This window comes from Hyaena hyaena, unplaced genomic scaffold, assembly GCF_003009895.1.
Source record: "Hyaena hyaena isolate Hyena2069 unplaced genomic scaffold, ASM300989v1 scaffold_528, whole genome shotgun sequence".
NCBI lineage: Eukaryota > Metazoa > Chordata > Mammalia > Carnivora > Hyaenidae > Hyaena > Hyaena hyaena.
The window spans coordinates 273,220-285,673 of record NW_024081158.1 but is presented as its reverse complement, the minus strand read 5'-3'; the positions used below and the strand labels follow the sequence as shown (position 1 = coordinate 285,673).

The 12,454-nt window shown below is 39.2% G+C and overlaps 1 protein-coding gene across 2 annotated transcripts in view; it reads left to right on the top strand.

Moving 5' to 3' along the window:
* CDK6 (cyclin dependent kinase 6) overlaps positions 1-11,979 on the top strand; it is a 259,745-nt gene extending 247,766 nt beyond the window's left edge. For both annotated transcript variants that reach the window (XM_039255424.1, XM_039255425.1), the window contains exon 8: positions 3,327-11,979. In XM_039255424.1, the coding sequence (XP_039111355.1) occupies positions 3,327-3,473 (147 nt within the window). In that variant the 3' untranslated portion in view covers positions 3,474-11,979. The remainder of the gene's footprint in view (positions 1-3,326) is intronic.
* Positions 11,980-12,454: the final 475 nt, after the last annotated feature.

Sequence of the window (12,454 nt, the reverse complement as noted above, 5' to 3'; positions counted from 1 at the left end):
TAAATGCTCTCACATATGTATGTAAGTTGGGCATAGTAATAAGACCATTCGGGAGGAAAATTATTTTTAACAATCAAAACCTATCCATCTTTACAAGTTTGGTCCCCTTCATCATGGTTAACTGGAGAGGCTGAGTACTTTATTCTTTTGCTGAAAAAAGTTTTAGTTTCTGCTGTCTAACTGCTTCCAGAGCCTAAGGTAGAAATTTGTGGAGACTGGCAGAGGGGACGGTCCTTGAATTAGTCTGCTTTTGCTGCATAACCAACAACCCCCCAAAAATCTCTCTAGCGTATAGCAGCAAACATTTATTTCTTGCTCAGGGGTCCACAGGTGGATAGACAGCTCTGCTTCAGCCTGTGGGTCAAGTACAGGTCTTCTCCATGTGTCTCATTCTAGGGCCCAGAACAAGAAGGGCTTTGGCTCCCCGGAGCACGTTTTTCTCATAATAGACGTTAGATGCTCCCAGAAAGGCAAGCAGAAACACACGATGCCCCTGAAGGCATAGGCTTAGAAGAGGCACCCTGCTACTTCTGTCCACATTTCATTGGCCAAATCAAGTTACATGGCCAAAGCCAACTCTAACAGGAAAAAATACTCCTCCCATGAAGGAGGGGTGGGAAGAAGGATGATCTGTGCTGAAAAATGATCCAGTCTATCATAGTATTCAACTCTTGACTAAATAGCAATTCCAGAAGCACATTTTATAAGTCAGTTATTTGGCAAGTAAATTAGATTTTCTTGGAAAAACAGTATTCTTACGCAAGATTTTGAATTAATTCTCAAGTCATCCAGTTGCTCTGTTGAAGTAGAGCAATGATAGAACTTAGCCACCATTTCTATGTGGTCTATTTCTGTAGACCATAAAGGATTAAGACTTCCAGCTGGAAATTCTCACACACTTCTACGTTAGGCTGAGGATTTCTCCTTCTCTCCACCCTCTTCCCAGTTATAAGTCATCAAGAGCTGTGGGGACAGGCTTCCTCCGAGACAGTCCTCTAGGGACATGTTTCTCTATCTTGAACATATTCCCACAACATTTTTTTCTTCTTCCCTCTGTCCTAGGGATTACATTGGCTCCTTCTTTCTCTAATGCCCCTTCCTAATTTTCTCCTTCCTAGACTCTGGGAAGAAAGAACTCAGGCTCAAGAGTTTTGCCTCTGCTCTTCTGTCCTTACAGAATTTAGCCCATGCAAAACTTTTCTCACGATGTTTATTTCCATTAGAGACAGTGGAACCATTCTCCCAACAAGTTCCCTCATCTGCTTGCCCTTTGGCTCTTTGGTTTTCAGAAGACACTATGAGAAACTGGGATCCATGGACTAGTGAAGAGCTCAGGATAAATAAGATTTCAGGGAACCCAAAATTTGCCTGGAATTATATATAGAATTTTCTATTTGTGAGTGTTTTTCTAGGTCAGTAGCATTCAGCAGAGTGTTAGAGGGGCCCTAATTGTCAAGATCTGATGGAGACTTTGAGCTCCTTGAGGGTAAAAACCCAGATTACATGGAAGAAGTCAGCATAGCCATGATAATGTTAAGTCTTTAGATTACATGGAGGACTGAAATTCACAGACATTTCAAATACCCAGCTCACTTCAGTGGACACTGCATCACGAAGATGGAGAAACTGGTATAGCTTCTCTGCTACTTGTATGCTCCTGGGCAATGGATGGGTCTTACTTATCCCCCACTAGTGCTTACTACCTGCTACACACTCTGGAGGTATTGGTGGAATGACAGGAGGAGGATTTGAAGAGCAGGATTACCTGGGGTTGGCATGGAAATGGAACTAAGATTAGGGAAGCATTCTGCCTAGTTGATTATGAATCATCAGTGTTAGAATGGAGATTGCTGCCCCAGAGATTCACCTTCCACCCCTGCAACCCTTTCACCTTCTACCTACACTTGAGTTGATGGCCTGGAATAGAGCTTAGTACCAGAACTGAACCTAACAGTCATTGCTGCTCCCCATAAGGCACCTAGACATGCACCAGAGGAAGGGATCCCTTCCTCTGGATGATGCAGCCCTGGGGCAGAGTACACAGCTTGCTAGTGGGTCAGGATAAGTTGGGCCTCGATTTTAGCCCTTACTACTTGCCCTCAATAGAGAAAACCTTTATTTCCTGCTTTAAAATGTATTTCCTTTTTTGCTTTTCTTGTTATTTTTGTTTTGCTTTTGATATTAGAAATATGTCAGAAATGGGCACTTGGGTAGCTTAATTGATTAAGGGTCCGACTGTGGCTCAGGTCATGATCTCATGGCTCATGAATTCGAGCACCACATCGGGCTCTGTGCTAACAGCTCAGAGCCTAGAACCTGCTACGGATTCTGTGTCTCCCTCTCTCTCTGACCCTCCCCTGCTCCTGCTCTCTCTCTGTCTTTCAAAAATAAATAAATGTTGAAGAAAAAATTAAAAAGAAGTATGTCAGAAACCATTTACTGTAGTTTAGTAACTACCCTTTTACCCCCGAACAAGACAACCCTATTCCATTCCTGACTCATCAACAAACCTTGGGGAAGGGCAAAAAAAAAAAGGTGACAAATCTGACTACAGCACTAAGTTTGCTAACATTAGAAAAATCACTACCTAAGGGCGCTTGGGTGGCTCAGTCGGTTAAACGTCCAACTTTGGCTCAGGTCGCCCCTCATCTGGCTCTCTCCTGTCAGCACAGAGCCTGCTTCAGATCCTCTGTTCCCCTCTCTGTCTTCCTGTCCCCTTCTCGTGCTCCCTCTGTCTCAAAAATAAATAAACTAAAAGAAGAAAAGTCACTACCTAAATAATAATAATAATAATAATATCTTTTAAAGGACCTAAGGTAGGTAGAAGAGAAAGCCCGAGGAGGTAACAGCCCACACGCAACCCAAAAGCCCAAAAGCTGCTGCTTTTTCCTGAAGGGCAGTTTATACATTGAGGACATATATAAGATTGCTATTGTCTACATTTTATTTAGTATCCCATGAAGTAGGTACTCATTCTGATTCTAGACACACTTAATTCATGGCAGTGAATAAATGTTTAACTGTAAACACAATTTTTTTTTAATTTTTTTTTAAATTTATTTCTAGGAGAGAGAGAGAGAGAGAGAGAGAGAGACAACGTGAGCAGGGGAGGGTCAGAGAGAGAGGGAGTCACAGACTGAAACAGGCTCCAGGCTCTGAGCTGGCAGTCAGCACAGAGCCCGACGCGGGGCTCGAACCCACGAACCGCGAGATCATGACCTAAGCGAAAGTTGGACGCTTAACCGACTAAGCCACCCAGGCGCCCCTAAACACATTATTTAAATGGACATGTTTCACATCAATCAATTATTTTTTCTTTATCACAGAAGTGCCTAACCTTTAATCCAGCCAAAAGAATATCTGCCTACAGTGCCCTGTCTCACCCCTACTTCCATGACCTGGAGAGGTGCAAGGAGAATCTGGATTCCCATCTGCCGCCCAGCCAGAACAGCTCAGAGATGAATACAGCCTGAGGCCCCGACCACCATCTTGAGCTGATCACCGGGAAAACACCCGCTGGGGGCTGATGGGCCCCCCTGAGTAAGCCCTGCAGAGCCACTGAGGATCACTGGCTGGGAACCTTCTAGTTGCCGTCGTCTGGACGGCTCTGCTTCTCCATTGAAAGCGCCTAGTTTACTGTTTTGAAATCAATGCAAGAGCGATTGCAGCTTTATGTTCATTTGTTTGTTTGTTTGTCTGTTTGTTTCAAGAACCTGGAAAAATTCCAGAAGAAGAGAAGCTGCTGACCAATTGTGCTGCCATTTCATTTTTCTAATCTTGAATGCTGCCAGTGTGGAGTGAGCAATCCAGGCACAGCTGAGTTATGATGTAATCTCTCTGCAGCTGCCCGAGCCTGCTTTGGTACTTTTGAGTGAGAGTGTGCACGCGCGTATGCGTGCATGCGTGCATGTGTATGTGTGTGTGTGAGATTCTTGATTTCTTAAAGTGTTACTTTGTGTAAACAAACAACAATAATTGAATTTTAAAGACTCAATCAAAGTGACCTATAAATAACAGGTGTCTATTGACTAAAGGTGACTTACCAGAATGGGCTTCTCAAATTAGACAGTTGAGCCTATGTCCTCAGAATTTCTTTTATGGCCAAAAACTGTAAATTTGTTAGCAGTAAAAGCTTCACTATCTAGATGAAGTTTTATACACACAAAAAAAGGAAAAAAAATGCTAGTATCTTTTAAGAGACCTGTTTTTTAAAGCATACATTCTATTTACTCTTGACAAAAGCTGAATTTACTCATTATAAGTCCATTTTAACCTGTATTATAGGCTTTATTATTTCTTTGAAAAATACCCTATAAGCTTTTTCTTACTTGCTATAGATTTAGGGAGTGTACCTCAAATAGGTAAAATTGTCAAAAAAAAAAAAAATTAGAGAAAGCCTTTATTTCCTGATTTGAAATCTGTTTCCTTTTCGGGTTCTGTTGTTACTTTATTTTGTTTTTTGATTTTAGGAATTTGTCAGAAACTGCCTCCTGTTTTGGTTCGGAGAATAGTTTTCTCTGACAAGACACAGGAATACCATTTAAGTTTTCCCTATTACACTGTACTTTTTCTACCATGCACTGCCTTGTTTGCAGAGTTTCTATCTTATCTATCCCCTAGGGCCTCTATATATATTACTACCATTACATAACTAGTAACAGATTGTTTAAGCCGTTCCCATGCACCTCCTGCTTGCTTTCTTTCAATGAACCTTTTGTAAATAGTTAGATTCAGATTGTGGCTTATGGTTCCAATTCTGCAGTCCTAAGAGGGTCTCATAGGCTCTCACTCCAGTGCGATCTTCCCACCGGCATTCATTGTTGTTCCGTAGGCAGTGGGTGGAGGATTGGCTCTTCTCTATCACCAGCACATAGATCGCTTTAAACTGTTACTTAGTGTTCTACAATTTTTTAGAAGATGTCAGTGTAGAATCGAAGAGAATGTCTTTAACTATTGGTTTTTTTTTTTTAGAAATACATATTTACTCTATAAAGTGATCTTTTCTGCATCTCCCAGGCTGTGCTTGTTTCTAGTGCCTTGTGCATACTCCCGCTCCCTGCAGAGCCAGCCTGACCTGGGCATTGTGAACAGCTTTACTATTTCTCTTGCCATTTTCTCTACCATTCTTTATATTTCATGTCATCTCTGTCTTATATGTGGTTAGTGCTCAGTTAGCTCAAGTATCCCGAAGACACAGAGATGAAGTATCTTTTTGGAAGTTTAGCTATCTTTGCTCTCTGACTCATGTTTTGAGTGCATGCAACAGATAGGCTATGTTTAGAAGTTAGGGTTGTCAAAGAATGAACATTGCTTCACTTAGTAGAAAATGTTCCATTTGATGTTTATATATTGTCTAGCCTTACTGAATTCTTCACAGCTTAACATTCAATACTACCATCTTGAACAGGAGAAAAATTAGACTTTTCTCCTTGAAAAATTTTGGGGTTGAGAATTACTCTTTTTTAATACATATATTGTTTAATTGTTTTCTGATTCAGTAACTTGAAGAGCAGGAAAGTTGGTCTGAAGCTAGAAATGAATGAGAAGATGGGCCACAAGAATGTTTGGTGCTTTCTTCCTTGTTGACAACATTGCTTATGTTTTGTCATCACCGTAAATGCTTGAGATATAATGAATCCACAGCAGTTGGGGCAATGCTTCTACTGGAAAAGGGAGTTCTGCCTTTCCTTTGAAGACATTTTTTTGCTGGGCCCTAGAAATTGAATTTTAAAACTCACTGTACTGATTCATCATCCGCTTTCTGGCTAGTATCCATGGTTAGAGTGAACATAACTTGAGTTTCTACTTTTCTAAGGTTTTTCTAAGTTCTCTAGAAAATGCAGCTGTTCTAAACTGGAATTTTTCAGCATTCTTGGGAATTCTAAACAAGTAGAGAGAGCTCCACTTTATTTCTAGCATATACTTTTGGTTCATTTCTCGGTAGTGTTTATGAAGAAAACTTAAAACCCAAACATTTTGGCATGAGATGCATTAGATGCTTGGCAAATTATCCCCTGAGAGGCAGAAGGAGAGGATATCTCGGCCTCTCTGTCCCCAGATCTCCATCTGTGTAGTTCTTGCAGTTGAGTGATTTCCCTCTTTTTTTTATGTGTTTTACATCTGGGCTCACCAGTTCTGAAATCCAGATGCCACATGAGCCCCCTTGCAAGTGGGGGGCAGTTTAAAGCGTATAGCAGCGTAGGAATTTACTGGATACAGCTTATTCTTCTGTGACATATGGTTTCAAACGTCTTTGCCAAAAGCCAAGCAGTGGTTAGCTAAAAAGGTCATACTGCCCCAGGGATACACTGAAGCAGCTTATATCAGTAAAAAATATGGTGTCAGATTCAAGACCACATTTGAATTCATATTTGAGGGCTGGTGCTAGAATGTGCCTGATAGTTTCTATATGATAGTTGTTCTGGTGGCCCAGGCATTGTGGGAACCATAGTGCACGGTGGAGTTGTAACAATCCCATTTAAGAATAAGAGAGAAACCTGTCCATTTCAGCATCATAAGCTATTCGTGTGGCAAAGGTAACAAGGCTCTAATCTTAGAAACTTAAAAACACAATCCCCAAGAGCGTGTCAGAACCCAGTGCATTGGCACCTCCCACTTTGTCTCTCCTTGAAAGTAGGATAGGAACCCAAGAAGCAGAGAACCTGTTTTATACAAGAGCCTGGAGCCATTTCATCCCTCTATATTCTCATGATTTTTTCTCAGGAATCACACACTAGGAATGGTATATTTTCATTTAGCACAAGGTGTCTTACTAAAAATAGTTCAAAATATTTACCCAGGAATAGCATCTCAGCTGTTTTGAGTAGAAATGAAAATTTCAGAATGCATGAGATGTTAGTGTCTTAAAGAAAATGTTCACGTCTCAATAGAAATATATCATTCTGACTCAAGAACACGGTACTATCCATCTCGGTGAGAAAAAAAACAAAAAAACAAAAAACTAAATAGTACCAAATATTTTGAGTCTTAAATTATGTATTTAAATTGAGCTTTTAACTATATGCCTCTTAAGGTCAGTGATGGCAGTCCTCAAGCCATTATGAAAATTAAAATCATGTAAGCTTCCTAATATCATAGACATATTAAAATTGTTCTCTTCAAAGAGTCACTTCTTTTAAATGACAACTTGGCTAGTTTTATGATCACAGCAGAGAGTGTCTCACATTTACCAAAAGCACTTTTTTGCATAGTCAGGTCTAGGAAAGAGTAATATTAAAAGTTAATAAGGTTCTGTAATTACTTAATTGTGTTAGTACAATGACTATAGAATATTCACCTTGGAAAGAAAATGTTGAGACATTATAAATTCTTAGGTATTGGCAGAATTCAAAAGAATGCATGTTTTACATTGTGACACATAAAAACAGTGTCTTTATTTTAAAAAATAAAGATGTTAACATAATTTCTAAATCTTTAAATGCATAAAACAGTGGACAATAGATAGAGAAAATTCTAGAGAAAATGAAGGTATTCAAAGAAGGATAGTTTCAAAGTTAGACATCTTTTGAAGGATAAATAGTTATTAACAAATATATTGTTAAGAATTTCTATTAAAGTCATCCGGCAACTATGAAGTTGGTATGTTCCAAAACATGTTTTATGAAAAAGCCTTTCCAAGCAGTTACCATTTCAAAGGGTGACATGAGCAAACTATCATACTTCTTCATATTTCGTGGGAAGAAGCAGCCATGTGAAGCTAACACTTGTTCTGCAAGCCTAAGAATGTTCACTGTAAAAAAAAAATAAATAAATTGTAAAAAAGCACATATTTCCTATGCCACCAGGATTTTTTGAAAACTGGTGAAACCCAAACCCTGGATCATGTGTACTTGATACCTTCAGATGTGTGATTTGGAACATAGCTACGTGTTCCTTCTCCACAGTGGAAAAACTTCTGCCTATCATACAGTATAAGTCCCCAGATAATTAGTAGTGGTGTTTTCCTCAAAAGCTTAAGAAAATAGCACTTTCAACTTTTATTAATGCAATTTTCAATTTAGTTTTGTTACATACCTATATCTCTTGTACTTTTTCAGAGAATAAACCAAAATATTCCTTTGGCCTTTTCTACTGCCTTTTGTAAACAACAGAAATGTAGAAGGAGGAGGGGCTGATTTTTAAATGCTTTCTTTTTCCTCAGTTAGTTGTTCGTTTGTTTTAATGACGTACAAATCAGCTCTTCAAAATGTTTTCTATTTCTTAGCATTCCCAGGGAGTTTAGATAAATGAATGAACTTCCATCAACATATTTATGTTTCCTTGATACCGGTGCTCTGGCTGTCAAGAAGAAAACAAGAGCCTTTTGAAAATTAATACAGGCTTTTTTCAAGCATCTATTTAAATATTGTTACAGCAGTCTGAAGGTTATATGGTAGGAAAGTGAGTTGATTTTTCTTGGAAACGTCTATTTTAAAATTCACACTGTCCTAAGACATGGGCTTTCTTGTTTTATTCCAGTATTTTCCACAAGGTGGCACTTTCAGGGGTGGGCGGGAGAGGGAATCTGAGCAAGGCTAAAGAGGTACTTCTAAAGACTTCATTCTAACTTTATTTTTCTGCACATATTTTACTCTTGCTTAGCACATGTTCGTCAGGATGATGAATAGTGTTCATAACATTCTATAACTTAGGTATTTCAGTTGTTAGCTAGGTTCTGAATGATTATCTGCAAGGAAGTTGTTCTTGAGAATGGATACTATACCCATTTTGATCATTTAAGTGTGTAAAGAGAGCCTAGTCATCCATTTTTTCAAGAAGCATTTTTTCTCGAGGTATCTAATTACCTCACTTTTTCCAGGTGCAGAAGTTTCAAGATGGACGGGCTTATTAGCTAAAAGGCAACATTCATCTGTGAACAGGGTAGTTTTGTTAGGAATGTAAAAGTCCTCCAGTGGTCTCAGCCAAAATACCTATGTCCGCTGTCTGCTGTTCTCATATTTCCTACCATGATGGCCTTTAGACGCTGATTAAAAATTGAAATCCTCATTTAAAGATCAGATGAGCAAAGAAGTAAATATTTAAGTGCACAAAACTATTTTTTCTGAAGAATTGCCATGCTGAAATAGAGCCTTTAAATACTGAAAGACCTGGTAATTTTTTTTTTTAATTTATGTAATCACAAGTGTAAATTCATAAGAAATTCTAATTTTTTTAAAAAATCCTGCCAAGTGTGTGACCATAATAACCTAGGAATATATTTACATAAATCTTTAATTTCTCCCCTGGTGAATTTCCTTGGCAATTTTATATATATCTGCACACACTCCTATGTTTTATTTCACAGGTCTGTTCAGAGACTCATTAGCCCCCAGATGATTTTAGTTAATTTTAGAAATCATTTTCCTCGATAAGTGTCACAGGAATTTAGGAGGGAGGAAATTGTATTTTTCAGAGTTTCTTTAGCACAGCAGAAGAGAAGGCAGTTTATTCCTCCTGAGTGGCAGAAACTTGATAGTGCCTGCCTAACTTTCCTGCAGAGGAGCTCACTAATTCATACTGAATCCAAATGGCGCACACACTAGGGGCTGTCAAAAGCTCTTCGGGAACCTAGCCTCGTCCCTCTGCTCAAAATCCCACCGAAGTAGATTCCAATGTAAGCCCCTACATGGAAGGCCGAATTCCAACCTCGAGTCTGTTCCCAGTTGGGCCATTCTGAACTCTATTTGCTCGCGGTGAACACTTGACGCCCACCTGGAAACCCTCCGGGTGTGCAGCGCCGTCGCCCGCCCCTTTGGCCGTGGAGCGGCAGTGGGCGGGGCTAGCTGGGCCCCGCCCGCCGCTCGCCTGTTAGTGCCTGAAATAGCGTACAGACCCCGAGGGCTGCTGTCCGAGGTCCATGTGCCCTGCTGCTGTCTCAGAGGCACCTGTTCTGCAGTCTTAGGAAGTAGAATGTCCCTAGAAGCAAACGGGTGTCTTCTGTGCATAAGTAAGTACAACACAATTCTTCGAAAGTTCGGGTATAAAGAGATGCTGGTCTGTATGAAGCGTCTACCAGGCATCTCTCAAGCTCTAAGCTCAGCTTTTTTTTTTTTTTTTTTTAAGAGAAAGATGTATAATTACAGGAAAGATTTTTTATTTTTTTATTTTCTATCATTCTACGTATATGATGGCAAAAGATAATGCGTGGAAAAGGTTTTTTTTTTTTTTTGAAAAATGTGTTTATTTTCTGCTTAGGCAAAAGCTCCTCTTTTTTTTCTGATTTCTTGTTTTTGTCGAATAGTTAAAAGGTATATAAGCAAATTATCTCATGTAGTAGGGGATTTTCCTGTTTAGAGGAACCTTTTGTGTGATTTGTTTTGTCAAGCAAATAACCTCTCTTCTACACTAGGAGTTTGGACTGTCAAATACAGGTTTCCTTAAAGGGGGCACACAACTGTACATATTACTATAAAGAACTTTGACCATAGCACTAATGAGCAAGCACAGAGCCCCACGCAGTTCATTTTATTTCTAACAAGCGCTGTGATTTCTGGCCAAATTCTGTTGACATGTTTAGGTTCGATCCTGAAGATACCTTTGTACCCTTACCTTGAAGGTTTCTACTCTTACTTGTTTTGAGATGCAATAATATGTATTAGCTAGCAATATTTCTGTGATCACCAGCAACTCCTAATTTAACCTAGAAGTCTCTGAATAATGAAAATAGATCTCAGCAGTAATACATTTCTTCAACCACCACCCCTCCCCCCAAGTGCATTATATACCTTGTCATTTTGGTCCTAAGTTTGCAGCAATGTATACGTGAATATTGGAGTTCCTCACTTAACTTTGTATGCATGTGTTTTCCTATGACCGGTAATAAATATATTAGTTAGTACATGGAATAAATAGCAGCAACGACACCTAGAATCAGCACTTAACAAGGTGAGGAATTTCTATTTCAAGTTGTTCTGCATTTGCGTAAATTATTTCTATTATTATTCATGTATGTTATTTATTTCTGAATCACACTAGTCCTGTGAAAGCGCGCCTTAAAAGACATGGCATTAGGATTTGCATTTAATGTTCATTATCATGGTCTTGATGGAGCTAAGTAAATTAAAATTAGACTAAGCCCCAAAATAAGCTGCATGCATTTTAACATGAATAGTAGAACTTCAGTTTGTAGGTGTGATATTTTTGTATCTAGGTGTTTTATCATGATGCAAAGGAATTCAAGCGATGGACTTTGTATCTTTTCTTTTGTCAAATATGCATATGGTATAGTGTGAAAATACAGCAAAAATTAAAACTTCAAATAGAAAAGCATCAGATACTGCCTTAACTTAGGAACTCTGCCAGATGGCCATCAGAGTAGAGGCCAGGCAGACAGGGGCCTGGGTGGTGCCTCCTCTTACCTGGCCTCGAGAAGCAGCTTTCCCCCCGCCATCTAGTGCCCTCCTGGTATCATGTGCCTTAGTGAGAATAGGTGGTCCTGTTTCAAGAACAGTGGGAGAGTTTTCTGTAGAAGCAAACTGTCAGCCTTGAGGCTTCCAGAATGTGTCAGTTGGAGAAGTTCACGTTTCTGTGCTTCAAGCGCCTTGATTTTGTACAGAAACAATTCACTCTGGTTACAAAAGCAAGGACTGCATGTCTGGTAGTCAGCAATGGATTTTAACCGGCAATCCCCAGCACCTCAGAAGCATGTTGCATTTCTGGTATTTTAGGTTTTGATCTGAAGGTTCATTGGCAAGTGTTTGGTGTAGAAGAACAACAGTAGGTGTTAAGAAAAGCACAGTATCGGTTCCCGTAGAAATTAGAACTAGAGGGTTTTATAGGATTAACATGTCAGAAATGTCTAAATGCATGTTTTCACTGTAGAATGTAGTAGCCTAGTGTTTTTGCATTCCCATAGGGCCTAGTTAAAGCTTTTATTCGAGGGTTTCAGCAAAGCTGTCATACCCCGTAAGCTTTTTCTTTTGTTTTTCTTTTCTTTTTTTTTTTTTTTTTTTTTTTTGGACTTAGAATTTTTTTTTTTTTTTTTTTTAGAAAATGTGTTAAACGTAGGGAAAAACTCGTAATGTGGATATTTGACTTGGTTTCTGTGTTTGAAGTCACGGTTCTGGAGATGTAAAGATTGNGTCAGAAATGTCTAAATGCATGTTTTCACTGTAGAATGTAGTAGCCTAGTGTTTTTGCATTCCCATAGGGCCTAGTTAAAGCTTTTATTCGAGGGTCTAGTTAAAGCTTTCATACGAGGGTTTCAGCAAAGCTGTCATACCCCGTAAGTTTTTTTTTTTTTTTTTTTTTTCTTTTTTTTTTTTTTTTTTTTTTTGGACTTAGAAAATGTGTTAAACGTAGGGAAAAACTCGTAATGTGGATATTTGACTTGGTTTCTGTGTTTGAAGTCACGGTTCTGGAGATGTAAAGATTGTGCATGTGCACATCCGATGCTAATCTAGGCTGTGTGAACCAGCCCCGGGTAACCCATGTCCTCCCAAGCCCCGCGTCCTTC